The sequence below is a fragment of the Drosophila innubila genome (genome assembly GCF_004354385.1).
Source record: "Drosophila innubila isolate TH190305 chromosome 2L unlocalized genomic scaffold, UK_Dinn_1.0 5_B_2L, whole genome shotgun sequence".
NCBI classification, from domain to species: Eukaryota; Metazoa; Arthropoda; class Insecta; order Diptera; family Drosophilidae; genus Drosophila; species Drosophila innubila.
This window is the reverse complement of record NW_022995373.1, coordinates 5,797,147-5,817,033: the sequence shown is the minus strand read 5'-3', so window position 1 is coordinate 5,817,033 and position 19,887 is coordinate 5,797,147. Positions and strand designations below refer to the sequence as shown.

The 19,887-nt window shown below is 32.3% G+C and overlaps 3 protein-coding genes and 1 pseudogene across 3 annotated transcripts; 2 read left to right on the top strand and 2 right to left on the bottom strand.

Moving 5' to 3' along the window:
- Positions 1-1,973: 1,973 nt before the first annotated feature.
- LOC117782534 (39S ribosomal protein L37, mitochondrial) lies at positions 1,974-3,572 on the top strand. Its single transcript, XM_034619558.1, has 4 exons — positions 1,974-2,149; positions 2,209-2,556; positions 2,762-3,042; positions 3,106-3,572. The coding sequence occupies exons 1-4, from the start codon at positions 1,974-1,976 to the stop codon at positions 3,528-3,530; spliced, it is 1,230 nt and encodes a 409-aa protein (XP_034475449.1). The 3' UTR covers positions 3,531-3,572.
- A 1,823-nt stretch (positions 3,573-5,395) lies between these two features.
- LOC117782641 lies at positions 5,396-16,087 on the top strand. The gene is made up of 4 exons (XM_034619661.1): positions 5,396-5,529; positions 6,127-6,282; positions 6,360-6,526; positions 15,403-16,087. Exons 1-4 carry the CDS (start codon positions 5,396-5,398, stop codon positions 16,056-16,058), a joined length of 1,113 nt encoding a protein of 370 aa, XP_034475552.1. The 3' UTR covers positions 16,059-16,087.
- Positions 16,088-16,677: 590 nt separating this feature from the next.
- On the bottom strand, positions 16,678-19,136 carry LOC117782634. Its single transcript, XM_034619657.1, has 5 exons — positions 19,042-19,136; positions 17,854-17,989; positions 17,635-17,788; positions 17,369-17,558; positions 16,678-16,932 (listed from the first exon to the last, which is right to left on the bottom strand). The coding sequence occupies exons 1-5, from the start codon at positions 19,134-19,136 to the stop codon at positions 16,731-16,733; spliced, it is 777 nt and encodes a 258-aa protein (XP_034475548.1). The 3' UTR covers positions 16,678-16,730.
- On the bottom strand, positions 18,127-18,573 carry LOC117782523 (annotated as a pseudogene).
- Positions 19,137-19,887: the final 751 nt, after the last annotated feature.

Below are 19,887 nucleotides of genomic sequence, written 5' to 3'. Positions count from 1 at the left end.
TGATAGAATATTTTAAATGTTTTGTCGATGTTTTATATTTTGGTTAGAATTCAATTTGTAACTCTCTTCCCGAGAAGTGACAAACTTCAAATTTTCATTAAATTTATATCCTTTATTTTGTTTAATTTCGTGTTTCAAATTTGTATAAAATTTATAACTTATTGCAAAGTTATTGCATTAAGCAATTTAAATTTTCCTGAAATTTAAATCAGTGCTGCAAATTTTTGAGCTGGCACAGCTGATTTACAAATGTAGTAGCAGTACTGCTACCTTTTTATAATAGACATCTTAAAAAAAAACTGCTTTGCACGATTCGGTTTGGCGGACTTATGTCTACTTTCAGACTTTGATAATATATATTGAATTTGGTCAGACTTATGATTTAATTAAATTAAACTTAGTTCTTACCGTAAAGCACATACAAATTAATCTTTTATCTAATTTCGAATTAAAACCGCATTAAATAGTTGTCAGAAAAAAAACACCGAGTGCAGGCAACTTTATAGAGGAAAATTAGCTGTAAAGATTCTACATCTAACGGGCACTTTCGCTAATACTTTCAGTGCTGCTATAATTCGATAAGAAAAACAGGATAGACAGACTCCAAAAAAACCAAAAAAATGGGACAAATATTTAAAAAAGAGACAGAAAAACAGGACAATTCTCAAAATTTCAACTTTTTTTTTTTTATAATTTTTAAGTAAACATGAATAAGATCATGCATCCGTTTTTGTGTTATTGCTGTTTTTGACGCGATTTTGTCAGCTTTTGCCCGTTAAAAACTTTTAAATTGTAAAAGAGGCTTATAAACAATCTGTATTAAAAAATAAGAGTAAGCACCCAAAACTAGGGTGCCTCAACAACGTGTTTTGGGTTGTTAAAAATTTGTAAAACAGTCATGTATAATACAATATAATAAAATATTAAATAAGTTTATTTCAAAAGCTCTATTTTGATTTTAGACCGATGGTTTATTGGGCAAACCTTCTTGGAATTCGTAGTAGATTAGGATTTTGACAACTGTTTTGTTTGAAAAAAAAATAACCTACTCTACTGTATAATCATTTTTTTAAGAAAGGCTAAATAATAAATAAATAATTTTAATATATAAAAAATTTGAAATGGCTACAAAGTCTAATTTTACTTCGAAGTTATATTGCTCATAGGAATGTGTGTTCTACAAATCTCTAACAGCAACCCAAAAGGTGGTGTTTCTAAGAAACTATACAAGCAACGCTTTCAAATAAAATAAATAAAATTTAAAAATTTAATTTAAAGTATTTTTTAAAACTAAATGAAATGTAATTTAAATTAAATTAATTAATTATATAAAACAAAGCTAATATAACATTTATATAACTCGAAAATTTTCAATCGGTTGTTTCAAAATTAATTCTTTTAAAAATCTCTAGAGGTTTGTATTGATATTATAAAAAAATTTTTTTCGGTTCCCCCTTCGCTCAAAGCTGCCTACGCCCTTGTTTACACGTAAATCGAGTCAACTTTAATATGGATGTCACTCACTTTTTTTTTTTAATATTAAATAAATAATTTAAGCAAATATTTAAAAGAAAAAAAGAAATTAATAGAGGACAGATTTCCGAATAGGCGATGTTTCAGAAAAATTCAGGCAAATTAATTTTTAAAAGGGACAAATCTCTCCGGAAAAAGGATGATATGGCAGCACTGGATACTATATTTAAAATAGCTAGATTTCCGGCTAATAGCAATTTAAAATTTTTTTCTTATCAATTTTTGAATTTTGAAAATAGACAGACCCAGCTATAAAATAGCTAAGTTCGGAACAAATATATTCGATGTTAACCCATTGTAAAGCTATCGATTTCGATTACCGATAATTACTTTGAGAGAGTATCGTTGAAATCAGCTGCATAAGTTACATACATACATACATTTCATAACCAAAGTGTGGTATCTTGTGTTTTGCATTTTCTTTAATTAAAAGTCGAAAAATGCGTTTAACGAACAAACTGTATGCGCAGCATATTGGATGGCACTTCAAAAAGCATTGGCAAGTGCAAGGCAGGCGAGTGCCTAAGGAAACAGGTGCTGCTGCCGAGCTTTTAAAAATGGGACTTCAAGTAAAATCGACTGATGAAGTACTGAATCCGAAAAGCGGGCCGCAACTGTAAGTACGATTAAGTTAATTGATTGACTAAATTCAATTAAACATATATGTACTTGCAGCATAGATATTGTTGGTGCAACCATAAAGCCAATACCTGAAGATGAGTCCCATCCAAATTGGCATAAAGCTGCTGGTCATATATTTGGAGATAACAATGTTCTGCTTGGAGGATTGCCTCAATCCCAAGTATTGACCAACACGATTGAAATCAATAGCTTTCCGCGTCAAATCGAGGATGCAATCGCGAACGGTCAGTTTCCAAAGACCATCGATCGATGTGTTCAAAATGCCATATTTTCTTCCCAATTGCTTGATGCCCAGCAAGTGAAATTGCCAAAGGTTAAGTTGGTCGATCGACCAGCATATAATTTACCTCGCCTATATGGAATATCGCACGAAAGACGCAAGTAAGTTTAAGGTAAAATTTAATAAGGAACCAGCTAATATCCCTAAAGATTTTTTCTAAAAATCTGTTTTCAGTTAAAGCATTTTTATCCAAATAGTATCTTTTCAATAATTGTTGATTTACAATCCTTAATATATAATATCATTTTTCAACTTATTTCAAACGAATGTTTATTCATAAAATATAATATATTGTAACTTTTTCAGTCGCCTTTTGGTAAACAAACTTATGTTTGAGATCGAGAAATTGGCAGGACGTTCTGTGGCTGTGCGCCGAAAGCTAATTGATAACGTCACATTTCATACGTTTTTGACTAAAGACAATGACACTCTCATATTTAATGTCACTGGAGATAAATTAATTAGCTCGACACGTGCTCTAGATGCTATTAAGGGTAAATTTAATGGAGATCTGCCTGATCTCTATCCGATGAAAAGCACAGTCTCAATGCCGAAGCAACACATTTACATGGAAAACAATTTCTATCGTAAGTAATTTGCAAGTCATATCAAAAGCTAATCATTTTAATCTTAATATTTATCTCAATTAGCCATTCGAAAAGAAATAGCCTGTTCACATCCGCACACAATTTTCACATTCTTCAATAAAAGCGTTGTGGGAAATGTCCACGGCTCCGAAGTTTCAAAGACGCAATTTTACGGACGTTCTTTGCTGAAGGCTTTTGTTGTAGCTGTAGCTCGCGCCAAACAGTTGGGTGACGTCCCTACCAATGGGGTTCTTCAAAAACCGATTGTTGTACAGTGTATACAAACGAACGGACAGGAATTTCATTTCGGAGTGCTCCAACTGAACACACTTAATCTGAGCGCTGACAGTATCACTAAAAATTATTGGTTCCATCGGCCGAGTGTAGAGTTGTTTACAGAATGTTGCTATCAAACTGGAAGGCCTCACATTGATGGATATAACAGTGAAGTCTTTCGTACTTTAAACGCGTTTTATCACAATTCTTAATGTTGTAGCTTGAAAATAAAGTGAATTATGTTATAAAAACTATATAGGATAACATATTCAGTTTTGGGTATGTAAGATGAATTTAAAACATTATAAAGTAAGTTTTATAAAAAAGGTTGCTTATAAAAACGGTTTGTTCTATCTATGTATATAATATTGCTTGTCCTGATCAATATGCCGCATTAGATTTTAGAATGAAAGACATTTGTTTCTTGAGATATCTCAACCAAACTCACAGATTGTATTTTTGGGACCCTCTAATATTTCTAGACCATATTTGATTCAATATCAAATAGCTGCCATAGGAGCAATTTGATTAAAATTAACATTTAGTATTCAAAACTTTTTAGTTTCATGAGTCTTTTTTTTAGACTCATACATTGTCCGTGTGGAACTCGTTTATACATCCTGACCAAATTTGGTTAATATCCTATTCAAATAAACATATAGTAAAAAAAACTTAATTGTTTCTTAAGATATCTCAACCAATCGCACAGAATATTAATTTAATTTGCCAAATTCGGCTATAGTCGGTCCACGTTATCATATAGCTGCCATAGGAGCAATCGGTCGAAAATGTAGTTGTAGTACGAGAAACGTTTTTAGTTTTCGACGTATCTCAACCAACAGAATCTACACAGCAAGTATGAAGTCTCTAGCTCCAACACGGTCCGAGATCGTCGGATTGACAGGTCCGAATCGATACAACTAGTCGATACTGATTATTAAAATATATAGTTTATGGGGTCTGCAACGCCTCCTTCTGCATGTTACAGCAATTCGTCCAAAGACATAGACTTTTATGACCAATTTTTAATGGGAACATGGTATAAAAAAGGACTTCATCACATAAATATCAAGCGGCATTGGCTAAATATCAAACTGACCATCAAGAGCTGCACCAAGCGACTGTTGCTAAGTATTAGAATGATAAAGACGTGCACCTTGCAGCTTTTGTCAAAACGACATTGGAGAAAATCAAACTTCTGAACTTAGATACCACACACAAATAAAACACAAGGGAACAAGGATTTATTGATTAAGATTTGATAGTTGCTTCTATGGTAATTTGGGGCGCTGAATCCAAATCTGCATTTGTTGTTTTTTTTTTTTTATCAATATTAATTTTTCGTGATATACCGTTATTTCCAAAATAAGGCACTGCAACTACATATATTGGAATATCTGGTAAACGGTTTACCATGTTCAGTTAAAACACCCACACCCACAGTGTTTAAGATAATACAATTTTTATGGTAATTAACGGTATTCCCACTAAATCGCATCAAGATCTGACAAGTAGAAAGGCAAAATGCGAATTAATGTTTTCTAAGTAATACAAGTAATGTCTTTAAAGTACTTTTATAGAACAAAATTTCAAATTTCAAAAATTCAATAATTAATTTGAATAAAAAACTTGAGATCAGATTTTAAATCAGCGACCTCAAATTTGTAAAAAAAAAAACCTTCTATAAATTTCAAATCAACACACAAAAAGTTAAATTTTCTTTCCTTGTGTAATTTAGATACGGCATATAATAGTGGAAAATGTATTACTTATTTACTTTACTTATGAGAAGATGGAGAAGAAGTGTGTACAGCAATTAAAAGGAAAGGAGTGCTGTAAAAAAGGAAATGTTTTAATTACGTGGTATTGCAGCGAGCAGAGCGAGCCTGTAAGTATTACCGAAAAAAACACGTGCAAATTTAGGTGGATTCCATGGCAACGTGACAGCGAAAAATTGTTTAGCATCGATATATTGGTTGTGATAAAAATAACTCCCTTTTGATTCAGGGTTGTTGAATCGACACCTACAAGCATACATTCAAAATTGAAAGGAGTAAATATAAAAAAATTTCGTAATATGAGTAGGGTACGGGTTCAAGCACCAACTAGCTCCAACAACAGTGCCACATCGTCGGAAAACAGTGAGGCGCAAAGCGTAGAGGAAAATCCAACAGTTTTGCCAGAGGCCAATCGAAGTGCTGCACTAATTAGGTGAGTCGGAAGTGCGAAAATCAGAGACTTACTACATATAAATATAGATCATAACATTAAATAAAATTCTATTTGGCACATACATGTACATATACTTATTAAGGCACAACTATTCACTTTATTGATATATGTACATAAAATAAATTCAAGTATAATCAAAATACATTTTACAAATTAAGCTATCATTAAGTTGTCATAATTTTTGTTAAACTATAAAGTAGCACATACACTGTGATAACAAAAATCTGTACACTACTCTGAATATTGTTACCTGCTTAGATCTATTTTAGAAATACCGAAGGTGAGCTTGTAATTCTTTGGTACATTTAGAAAAGCACAACTCCTATAATTAAATTATAATTTTGTTAGATAGTGTAATTTTATTTTATTTACATATTTATATTTTAAGATTTATTAAGATTATAAAATTCATAGATTTTAAGAATGAAAAGAATAAGTAATAAATTAACCTAAACAATTTTGAATTTAGTCTTAAAACTAAATTTACCTTTTATTTTTAAAATTTAATGCTTTTGATTTAATTATAAAAGCAAATATGAAAACTTTTTAATGCTTTAAAATAATAAACTTTTACAGGGCAAAAACTAGTTGGAAACGCATGAAAGATCTGGCTGCAGAGAAGGAAAAGGAGAATGAGGCCAAGCGACCTCCTTGGCGTGCTGTTAGTGTGTCGACTCTTGCAAAACCAGACAAGAATGCAATGCTGCGCGCCAAATTACTGGATGCGTCCAGGTTCGTATATTTTGCTCTTCAAATTATGGAGCAATACGTGCTTAATAGATTCACTATGTCATTTGTAATTGACATAGACGTTTGAGAGCTGGCAAGGTCAATGTGGCAGCTCAAACTGATTTTATTCCCACCAAATTGATGAAAGAAGCCTGCATAGGTCCGCAATACGATTTAATTTTATTCAAAGATGCTGGAATTTTGACGGACGGCCAATACTCCATTAAAAAGGATGAGCATCAGCAATGTAATTTTGTATAATTACACTATGCAACAGCGAAAATGTATATGTTTCCAAACTTACTTTTTCTGATACAAATGATGTCCCAGATGACTTAGAAATTTTTAGTAACTACTCATTTATACCTGAGTTTATGTTATACCTGTTCCTCAAATATAATCTACGTATAGCTTATCTTTTAATCATTCATAAACATTTTTTATCAAGAACCATAATTTGTTATGGAAATAGGTAAAAAAATCACTTTAAATGATTAGTTAAAGACTTTTATTTGATCAATCAAAGCTAAAAATTAAAAAAAAACATATTTCAATTTTGTTATTAATTTTATATTTTATCCGCCGGCAATAACACTAGTCAACAAAGTTTCAATTTTGTTGGCTACTGGGTTGAAATCCACTATTTTTGATTCATAGATATAAAAAACACTTTAAAAATATTTATACGGTTTACTTATTTGCTTTAATCACTGCGGACGGCAGCTCGCGTTAGTGACGAAAGCATCACGAAGGGTGCGAAAGGCGACTAACTATATATACAGCTAAGTTGAAAAATTTGCTACGACTGTCCGATCAGATCGAGCTATATACCGATCGAAAGGTTTAGTCTTAACTTACAAAATGGCATACTAAAACTTTTTCTAACCAACTTGGGTCATGAAATACGGGGGTGTAAGTGGAAGGGGAAAAATTTAAATGATTGCAGCTAATGGGGCTGTTGGAGTCTTTTGGTACAATTTTTTATTTTTTTAAAATTCTACTTAAAAATACACGTCGATTGATACCTCAATGACCCAAATCCGGTTCAAAAGATAAATAAATTTGAAAATTTTAGTGGACTTCTCAAAATGAAATGAAAAGTCAGTTTGTTTGTCTGTTTGTCTGTTTGCATCAAAGCGCTAAAGAAGCTTAAATGTAATGATGGGGATATATTTCTTTTCGAAAATCTAGAAAGTTTTGTTCTACGACTTTTTGAAAAAAAGCTAGTTTAGCGGGAAAACGCTAAATCCCGCTAAAATTGTAACCTCAACAGTTTCCAAACCATAAAAGCTACAGATATGTTCTATATATCATTGGAAAGATGTGTTTGGGCTTTTAGGCGTACCTTTTTTCTAAAGTACTCAGGTAACATTTTACAGGTGAAATAAAGTTTTTTAGCTTACAATTTGGCGATTTTTGACAAAACAGCTCTAACGATTTCTGTTAAATTAATATGTTGTAATGCGTACAATTTCGCGTTTTTTGGTATATCAACACAAATTTTGGTTGAGGGGTTTGGAAGATATTACCTGTTAAGTGAATAAATACATTTTTCTATCGGTCGAAAATCACGTTTTAGTACGTAAAACTTTTTGGTTTTATGAGACATCTCAACCAAACTGATACAATATGCATTTAACTTGGTTTTATATATCCTGACCAAAGTTGGTTCAAATCGGACCACTATATCATATAGCTGTCATAGGACCGATCGGTCCAATATTAAGTCTTAGTATGAAAAACTTTTTTGTTTTACGAGATATCGTAACCAAACTAATAGAATATGCATTAAAGTAAGACTTATATATCCTGACCAAAGTTGGTTCTAATCGAACCACTATATCATATAGCTGTCATAGGACCGATCGGGCGAAATCCAAGTCTTAGTATGAAACATATTTTTTTGTGTAACAACACAGTAGAGTATGCTCTCCGACAGTAGAGTATGCTCGGCTGTAGCAACGCGAGCAAAGCGAGCAGGAGGCGAAGCCCCCTAGTTTTTCTTTATGATTAAAGAAACCAATTATTTTAAATATGAAATACGTTCAATATCTAAATTTATATATTTTACTATTTGCCTGCATTAATGATAAAGTTACAATGTCAAAAGCAAAAGCAATTGCAAAAATTTCTGATATCCCACAAAAAAACCTCTACACGAGGTAAAAGTCTAGTGACGAAAGCAATTTCTAGCCCCAAAATTTCTGATATCCACTTTTGTGACGAACGAAATTTAGTTTAATCTAAAAATTTTAAATAAAAATATAAATTAATAAAAAAAAGCGAAAATTGGCATTCGGCACTGCACAAAAAGTAATTTTTATGTACAAAGAAGCTCACCCTTTTTACTCACAGTGCACAATGCCAATTTTCGTCACAAAATTGGATATCAGAAATTTTGGGGCTAGAAATTGCTTTCGTCACTAGACTTTTACCTCGTGTAGAGGTTTTTTCGTGGGATTTTTTAGTTCTTTAATATTGATTTATTTTTTATCTGTTTTAAGAGGTCCGCCTACATTTGTCTCGAGAATGCTCAAATTGTGTTGGCGACGCAGAGCTTGGCATAAAGAGAAGGGGGCGGTATTTAAATCATTTTTTCGATGAAAGCGATTGTAAAAGTAATAAATTCATTCGATAGAGAAATCTTCAAAGACTACAAATCCAAAAGATTTTTGAAATAAGGTAAAAATTGTGGGAGTGTCAGCCTCCCAAAGTTGACACTTCTTTCAGTGCACGCCCAAATGTGCAATGTTTACAAAAAACGCCAACTTTAAAACTGATTTGCGACCTATCTTTATATTTTTGGTTTCACCTGGAAAGTAGGTTTATTTTTGATGGCGGAAAAATTGGTTACTTCACTTGTTTACTTTTTATATTAGCTATTTTTCAACTTTGATGAAATAGAACTAAAATTGGACTCATTTGGACTTCATCCCACTACTACAGGAGTCTTTGCTTATCAATTCTCTAACGAAATTACCGTCTTTTATGCATCTGGGTGTTCCTAAGCACACTTTTAGTCAAAAAACTGAAGCAACCTCGCAATTAACTAGGGTGAAAAGATGATATGACATGCATCATACCAGATTTTCCAATTATTAGGTTTGTTTTAACGAATATGTGCGTAACAGGCAGATGGAGGCGTGGCAGACCCTATAAAGTATATATATTCTTGATCAGCATCAACAGCCGAGTCGATATAGCAATGTCCGTCTGTCTGTTTGTCTGTCCGTCTGTATGAGCGCCTAGATCTCAGAGACTATAAGAGATAGAGACACCAAACTTGGTATGTAGGGTCCTCTATATTGCAAGCAGATCAAGTTTGTTTCAAAATTCGGCCACGCCCCCTTTATCGCCCACAAATCGAAAAAAAAAATTTCATATCCAAATTACAAGAACAATTTAAAAGCTCAGGTTAAGTTTGTTTCTTTTTTGAATCGGACTACAGTATCATATAGCGCCCATAGGAACAATGTTTAATGAGATATTGTAACCAAACTAATACAATAAGCATATGACTTAGTTTTATATATCCTGTCCAAAGTTGGTTCAAATCGGACCACTATATCATATAGCTTTCATAGGACCGATCGGGCGAAAATCAAGTCTTAGTATAAAAATCTTTTATGTTAAATAAATATTTTTTAATTTTTTCCATTATTAGCTATTGCCATAGTAAGTACGGGGTCTCCGAGTATGCTCGACTGTAGCACCGGCCGACTAGTTTTTTATTATTATTATTTTTTTTTAATATGCGTAACAAAATTTTTTTATATATAAATCAATGCTGTATAAAGGTAGAAAAAGATTAAAATCAATTTTTCGGACAAAAAAGAGATTTATTTTTTAAATTTTACATGTAAAAAATGCAGTGCAAATCCTCATTTTAAAGCTTAAGAAGTATTTTATCAAATGTTTTTTACATTTTCAAAATATAGTTATTGGTTCAAAAGATATGATTTTTGTACAGCAAAATCAGAGATTGTTCCACTGTGCGACGCTTAGCCAGCTTCGGCTGCGGTATTTTGTTGACGCTCTCTGCATTTAAGAAAGCCGTGGTCTTAGGGGTCGCCCTCTTGAGATGAGAAACGTTAAGGGACCTAAGAAACAGCTTGGATTTGTGCAGCGTCGACTGAATTGACCCTTAGTAAGCTAGCGACTGTTATGTTAACATTTGGATCGTGGGAGCACTTGAAATGTTATTTTCACTTCCATCCATAAGAAATAAGCCTGTCTTCAGGCAATGAAAATGTATAATGTTGGGTAGGGTTCAATTACAATATCTGCATTTTCATTTTCATTTGATATAGGATTGAAATTCACATTATTTGTGGGGATGATTCTGTTTGTTTCTTATAATTAACAATTATTTTGTTTGGTATGTCTTTATAATATATATATAAAATATATAGTATAGCAAGTTAAAGTTTGAAATGTATTATAATGCTTTGTTTGTGGGTTTACAATTTCTTTTGCTTGGACATAGGAAAGCGGTTCTAATTAAGTTACGTTATTGTTATCATAAATGGTTTGTGTGTAGTTTAACATAGTATTTGTAATTAATATTTCTCCTAATTAAAGTGAACAATTAAATGTTTTTATTATATTATTTCTAAATTAAAACAATTTAAGTTAAGTTAGTTTCCATATTAACATTATATTAGGTTGTTGCTATGTGTTTTGTAGGTTTTGGTAATTTTGTACGGAGTATTTGTCATTTACAGTTTCTGTAAAATTACTTAAGAATATATTATGTTCGCAAGAAATATATATAATTATCAAAACTCAATTTACTGTTGATTTAAATGCATGCTAAAGTCTTAATATTTAAAAAGTGTTTAGAATTGGCATGTGACAATAAAATAGTTTTGGAAATGGTTATATATTGAATTGAGTTGTTGTTTGGTGACTGTCTGGAATTATCGAATTTAATTTTGGTTATTTTCCTATTTTTCTTAAACTTAGATTTGCAGTGTAAAATTTTCCTGCCCGTATTTGTTTTTCATCAGTTTGTTTCAAATTACCTGTCTCTTTAAATTAATCTGTGGTTCCTGCGTATATAAAAATATTTGCAGGTATTCTACCTTTTGTGTTGTGTTTAGTTTTATGATTATATGTATAATGTATGATTTCAAATCTTGTTAGCTTATTTTCTGGATCTGATTCGCTGTTTATAATTCATAACTTTTCATTAACGGGTTTATAAAATCTAACAACATCCGAGATGCCATTTTTACTTGTTGTGGTATTTATGTGTTTTCCCTTAGATTTTGACCATATTAGTAATGAATGCTGAATCTTTAACGGCTTTCATTTCTCTTGGTTTACCCATTTTATTAAATATTTTTAATATTGCTCTTTTTGATTCTTACCAATCTCTATCAATTTACTTCGATAAGGGATGCGAATTCTGAATAGACGTCTATACAAAACAAGAATTGTTCATTGTCTGCCATATAAAAATCTATATCGTATTTCTTCTATGATTGAAAGCTTCTAGATTTAGTTCAAGGGCTAACTTTGTGTCTCTATGTTCTGTTTTAGCAATATTACAAGTTTGGCATTCGTTATTAACGAATTTTGTATTAAATTCTGGTAATCTGGGAAGTTCTGCATATATTTATAGAGTCTTCATGATTTTATCTCATAATAAACTAAAAATGGCAAAAAATTACTTTTATTTATTTTTTTTTTTTGATAAGGTAATAAGTTTGAGAATGGAGAGAAAACAAAGCAGGGAAAATTGCAGATACTAAGCATGATAAAAAAGGAAATAACGTGTTTAAAATATTACTCCATCAAGCCACAGCGAAGCCTGCAACAGGGTAAGACAGTCTTAGATGATGTCAGGCAATAGCCTGCCACCAGGCGTTCGGCCAAAAATCCAGTTGTCGGAAATGTGTCTCCTTCTCCTGAAAGGTCTAGCAAGATAAACTGCAATGCAGTTAAAAAAATTACAATCGTAATTTTCTGAAAATTCATGTATATATATTTTTTATGTGACGGACAAAGTTTTTTAAGGGCTGAAGTAATACTTTGGCTTAAATTGATATTTCCATTTATTGTTTTAAGCTGGGTATGGACATAAGATAAAAGCTGTGCGCTAAATGTCAAATCCATATAAAATTTTATATAGCTAAATTAGCAACTGTTTTTTTTTTTTATATGGATTTGACATTTAGCGCACAGCTTTTATCTTATGTCCATACCTAGCTTTAGCTTCTAGCTTACATAATTAACTTAGAAAGCCTAGAAAATTTGTTTCCTATTTAAATTATAGTAGATTTGGTATCTATTACACATTTGATATGTTGATTATTCATAATTAAATGAATGAAGGGATTTCTTTTGATTGGATTGACAGTTCACTCGATTATCATTTCTACCTTAATTAAGAATTGGCTTAAGTTCTTGATGCAGCAATTGGTAGTTTTCGTTTGGTTTTTGTGAATTATAAATGGGATAGTTGATAGTTGGATAGAAAGTTTCTATTAGAAACTTTGATTTGCATTTCTATTATTCCTGCGAAAATTGTTACTGAATGATGTATTTGAAATGTTATTGTTATTATTAGGTCTCATTCGGTCAGATAAATTGTTTTCGAACATTCCTTCCCTTTGTGCTACCTGTTTTAGTTGCGTCACTGTTGTAATATCATGTCTGCCAAGTTTTCTAGAAATTACATCTTTAATGGTATTATTCATCGCATTTGTGTATAAAATCGTATTCGAATTTATTCCTTCTAGCATTCATTTATTTGAAATTAAAAATGACTTATGTTCTAGGTCTTCAAAAAACTTGAGGATACTACCACTAAAATTTGTATTGTATAATCTCCGTAGTAGTTCTTCAAAGGGCGTCTGCGTCTTGAATTCGTCAATGAGAGCATTCCTCAGGTTTGGCCAGGTTGTGGCTGCGGTCAGTTGAGACACCCGCTGCGCTGCTTCAGTCGTCTTCATCTCAATGGCTGCAAATAGAATGCTGTTTTGTCGGACGTCTTGGGTGGGGTACAGTTGTAACACGAAATCAACTCTTTTTACGAAGGATGTCAGCTCTTCGGTATTTCCATCGAAAATGGAGATTTGTCGAATTTGCTTGAGGGCTTGCTTTAGGTGAAGCTCGGACAGCTCTGTTACTGGTGGTGGTACCATTGTCATTTGTTTTTCTTTGTTAATATGTTGCCTGGGATATTTATTATTTTTTAGGGCTCACAAAAAACACAAAGTCTGTTCACGTTTGAATAGGCACGATAGCTTTTATATAAGTTCTTCAGAGGACGTGTAACTAATATGTTTAACTTAATGTAAGTTCAAAGTTTATTTTAGACCTTTGATATCGCGAATCCTTTACTATAGTAGTATATTCAGTTAATCAACTTGCGAAATCACTTAAGACATCTAACCGGATGCGCCAAAAACAATGTTCAATCCGGTTTAATTAAAAAATAAATATTTACTAGTATATTACTTATAGGGAAATGGTGAACATCCGAGTTGAAGAATAAATCCAGACTAATCATAACGTGTGTTAACAACGCTTATCAATTCTTTTCTGTGGTATTTTGGAGACAGAGTCTGCTCTTAAGTAAACAGAGATCTTGAGATGAGAAACGTTTCGGGTGTTAAGCAACAGCTCGGATTTGTGCCTCGTCGACAGAATTGACCCTTAGTGAGCTAGCGACTGCTTATGTTAACATTTGGATCGTGGGAGCACTTGAAATGTTATTTTCACTGGCTTGTTATTCTTATTGATATATTATTACATTTCATAAGAGAATGTGTGTGGGAATACATTAGTCGGTATGTGTGTTGTATAATTTCACATTCTTGTGGACTGGGTTTGACCTTTAATATGAAAAAAGTTTTCGTTTTTTCAGATATCTTAGCCAAACTCACAGAATATTAATTTATTGCTGTCTAACAGTTTCTGACCACATTTGTTTCAAATCGGATTACTATATCATATAGCAGCCAGATATTTCAACCGAACTCACAAATTTTGTAACTTTTTTCGTCTTATGCAGACTGAGCAATGCAGTAAATTTGCAATCGGACCACTATATAAAATAGGATTAATAAATGTCATAGGATCGATAGGTCGAAAGTTAAGGTTTTCTATGATTAAACTCATAAATTTTGTATCTCAAGTTTGTCTTTACCAAACTCAGAAATGATGATTCTCAGACCTGTCAAATTTCGGGCTTACACCGACCGGTCCAAAATCAATCTTTCCTTGAAATAGATTTGATCATATGCTAATAACAAAGCCGTCTCGCCATAGATTGTAATGAATAATATATTAAACGACGCAACATTTAAGAAGCTATGTAAATAAAGGAGAAATAAAAATTTTTAATGCTTAAAATGGGTAACTGAATAGCTATTGGCTTAAATTTAATACTTTTTATGAATGAATATCAGATGCACTCAATAGCTTTAAGAAATATTAGGGCTTTTTCAATTTGTCTTTGACATACTTGAGCACTCGTGAAAAATGCTATCTATTTTAAATTAAAAAAACCTACACCATATGACAAAAAACAATATTTATTGTCATATGGTGTAGTTTTCATTATTTTAAAATTTTGATTTTTTTATGGGCCACATATCCATCAAAAAAGTGGGTTTTGCCTCCAGTAGTTTCTTGGCTGTTGCCTAGTGTAATGAGTAAAAATTCAATTACATTTGTTTTTATAGTTAATATTTTTTATCAATAAACATTTTTTTCAATGTCTGCTCTTAAATACAAACAATTTTTAATTTGGAACTAAATGATTTTTGGTGTGAAATTTTTCTTGAAATTAAAATAAAATAATGAAAAATGTATTTAATTAAAAATTTAAAACTATAGCTAAAATGATAAAAAAAAAAAACAAATTAAAAATGTAGAAATATAATGTATTAATAATTTTAATAATGAAAATCGATGGAGTGACCACTGGGATATACACAAAAAAGTATTGCCATAGAATATTTTTTAAATTGTTTTTTTTTCTTTTGAGGCCTCATATGTATCAGAAATATTATGTTTAATAACGATCTCGAATGCAAAAGATAATATAATTTTGTTGCATAGTGTAATCGATGTCAAAATTTTTTGTCGTCAAAGTCGTACTTCTTTCAGATATATTAACCTATTCAATGTCGCAAATGACGGACTCTATCGGCACAAATGATGTCGCTACACAAACCCTTTTACCCAAAGCTACTAAGGATGATATAACAAACACATATTTATTCGACTTTAATCATTATGACAACGGTGAAAAATACGACGTCGAAAAGAAAGTAAAAGATCAAATTAAGAAAATTCGCTATTTAGATTTTAATGAGGAGAACAACGCAATAGTTGAATCCACAGCGGAGTTGCAGAGTGTAAAGTTGAAACCGACTTTAGCATCGTGGCACTTTGAAGATGACGTCATCGAAATGGAGGCCAAACAACATTTCATACCCTATACCATTGAACCCTTCAAACCGTGGAGCAGCTTTATCCCCTTTCCGTTTCGCCTGAGTGGTAATAAACTTATAGGCAGGCAAAATATCGATTGGTATGCCCTGCTGCAATCCATCGATGATTTAATACGAGAGTCAAATCAATTGGTCGACAAGCTGGAAGTAATAATGCAAGATAGAAACGGACAGCGTCAAAAAGGATTTAAACGTTTGGATGATATCAAAAAGTTTGAACCCACAACTTTTATATTCCCTTCAGAGCACTGGCTACCAATTATTGAGAAACAGGAGATGGAACTACAAACACTGATGGATTCAAAATAAAAAAAAGAACGTTTAAATTTACACCAGACAACTAAAATTTTCAATACTGCTATCTCACCCCAAAAACAGAAAGAAAATTAAATTGGTTCGGTTTCTTACTCCACCGAACGTTAGAAGATAACACGAGAAGCTCTTTGTATAGAATGAATCGAAATAATTGGAACATGAAACGTGTTGGGTTTGTTGAATTATTATTATTTGTTTTTTGAAAAACTAATATTATTATTTGAGCAGTAAAATAATTGTTACAATTTTATTTTGAATATAAAAGTTTAATAGCTATCGTTCCTGACAAAAACACAAAAAAGATTTTGGGAATTTTTCTTGGGAAATGCACATGGATTTTAGATTTGGAAAAAAATATGTGTTTGTTTAAAAAATTGATAACTGAATTGAATGCGTTTGAAAATAACAGCTACTTCTCAGATTAAATGAAAATGACAATCCACATTTTCGACCTCTGATTTATTCTCGTATGTGTTAAATGTAAAAAATTACTGTTAATGGAACAAGTATTCCTTCTTTTATACGAAATTGTATCAGTTTAGCTATAAACTCAAAAAATTGCTCAATTTAAAAATCATAATTTGATTATTTATTTTATTAAGTGATATTTGCTTTTTACAATTTATTGTGTTTATTTTGAAAACTCGGAAATACTTTAATTTGTATTTATGCTTTTGTATCTGTTGACTTGGATTTTAAGGTTTTGCTTTTCTTGGGCAATAATTTCATAAGAATGTTAGTTGCCGATGCACTATCTAGTGGACAAGATACATAAAGTTCTTCGCAAGGTCTATTATTCAGTTCCTTTCCATGTTCCAATGCCTCCTTTATCGCAGTACCGTCCAATAGGTAGTCCACAAGTGAATTTCTTCAAAAAATAATAAAAAATTAAATTAAATCAATACACTCGTTCTCGCAGGAAGTATATTTAAGGGAGAATCTGAAGGCAAGAGTGGGTACAGGGTATTTCTAAGTAGATCTTTTACTCCAGAGCACTCTTTCATATTTACAGCTACTTATGAAGCAGACTAATTGGTTTGTTAAACGAGTAAATACACAAACATTCTTGAATATGAATAACATTGAAATTCGTAAAATATTTAACAAAAAGAATATATAAATAAGTATATGATCTTGGTGTTTTTATTTTTTAAAAATAGATCACACATTAATTCGTTGTGATTGAACTCGACTAGCATTAAAAACAATTTATATTTAGCTAAATGTATCACGGTTTGAGTACGCAAGCAAATAAACAAATAAATATACATATATAAACGTTTTTAACGAATTCTATAACTCACTCGGACAGCATGTGAATGAATTCGTCCATTTGATCCGATACCCCAGACTTCATATTGTTCTCCGTAGATCGAATATAGCCACAGACGGCGCGTTGCATGCAACTAGTTGAGTCGATGTTGTTTTGACCGAGCACGTCGTCAATTTTGTTTATCATGTTACTTATAGATGTCAGGTCATTTTGATCATCGCCTACATACGTATGCGTAGTTTCAGTGTTGTTCAAATTGCGTTGCAGATAATATCGACTAAAATATACTGCACTTACTGCGTCCATATCCACCGTAACCACCATGAAAGGCTGACAATAGTTTTGGTATGAGAATAATGGCACCAATACCAACAAGGGTGCCCAGCACAACCCCTCCTAGATCCAATTTGATGGGATTATAAGCAGAGAGTCCTGTGCCACCTGGATATCCCTACAAAGCGAATACAAAAGTAGAATCATTTGTATTATGATTTTTGAATTTATTAAATCACATACATTCAAACTTCCATAACCAGTCCCAAAGCCCAACCGTTCCAATCTATCTTTTGTTGAGGCAGTCTGCGGCTCGTTGAGCTGAGTCTTGTTTTCGTTCAAATATGCACGATTCCATTGTGATTTTTCTACATAAGCTCTGCAAGATATTAAATTAAAGTTATTAAGGAAAAGTTTATGATATTCAGCGTTTTAAAATAAGCATTAAAGTTACGTGACTGATTAAAATTATGTAAATACAAACAGAATAAATATTATATATAATCTCTCAAAAATTCAATTTATAGTTGACCACCGTGTCAACCTTGTGCAACCCCACTGTGCTGGTATTTCGGTATTTTCTAGCGTATGAATCATCACATCAAAGCCGAACAGAGGTCAATAGCTGACGATAGCCGATATCTGTCTCATCGCATTCCGAATCACGTTCTGGAAGCGACTCAGCTGCTTGAAGTACGTCTGCTTGGTAGGATCACCTTGCTCGCCGTATCTTAAAGTCCCAACACCCGAGCACTTCCTTGGTGTGAGCATTGGCTATGACCATCGAGATTTTGTTAATCATATTCTTGGACATTCTTCAGTTTGTGCCAAACCGTTCTGAAAGAAGGACATGAGTATGGACTTTGGATCCTTGGACATGAGAATGTTCAGGCCGATATCCGATGGTTGTGTGCCACGTTGGAACAGTATAAATCCCGGAGCGAGAACCGAAATAAATTCCATTTCAAGAACCGCTAGCCCAAAATCTTGATTTTAAAACATTTTGTATATTTTTTCTGTGATTCAATAATTACTATAGAACCTTAAAACTTTTATACCTGATTGAAGTAAAGGGTTTGGTGGAGATTATTATAATCGGGCTTCATTTAAAATTCATAAATAATACGAAGAAGACAAAGAGCATGTTGTTATAAGCCATTATTTAAGCACTACAGCTTAAGTGATGTTTGTGAATGGCAAGATTTGTCATTTAATCACTTAGCATATTAACTTTTGTTAATGGAATAATTGTATTTCTAAAATAAAGAGTAGGGGTTTTTTTTGTATTAAAAATATTTTTGCACCCACAGCCTCTTCCCCTTAATTATGTCCTGCGTACGCCATTGCCCAATTTCTATTGGATAGCACCAGTGCGTATATATTTCGATGGATGGTGCATTTAATAATAGTCCTTTGAATAATTAAACTCACTTTTGGTTGCCTTCATACTTTGGAATGGCTTCTGCGAAGCTCAGTAGGAGCATCGTGCCAATTAGCTGCAGCAAGACGACGTATTTGATATCCATTTGAAAATGTATGAATGAATAACCTTAATCCTTATTTTGTGAATTTCCTTAATACTCGTAGGCTTTGTCACTTCACTGTGGCTTTAAACTCCAAACTAATGCTATGTAATACGTCCACAATCATATTTATATGTGCTCAACGAAACTGAAATTGTTTCGAACGCAACTTAAAGTTTCCAGCAATTTGTTCAAATTATAAATTGTCAAGCAAGTGCCATTATGCGCGTCATGCATGCTTACTTGAACATTTGCACATAAGTGTATGTTCATGTGTGTATGGTGGTTGTCTTTGACACGAGTACTGAGTCAAAATCTGAAATCATTCTAGCACATCGAAAAGCTATTTCATTTACTTGCACTTACATATTACGAGTACTTAAATAATATACATATGAATACGAATGTTTTCATAAGTGTCGTTATTAAATTCATTCGCAAGCCATACTCAATTATTTCAGAAAATTGTATCAGCGACCTAACGCAATACACTCACAAGCATAAGTACTCACACTACAAAACTACAATACTGCTCACATATATATGTATACATATGCATACAGATGCAAGCAACTTACAACATATTTAACTAGGGATTTGAAACTCTACAATAATGAGCACCAGGCTACATCTCTGAGTGCGGCTGAAATACGTGGAAGTATTTGCACCTGTACTCGTAACTCACGCAATCTTGGGATGCACTAGACCAAGAAATTTCTGGTATTAAGTCACTGACTGCTGCGCCATTGGATTT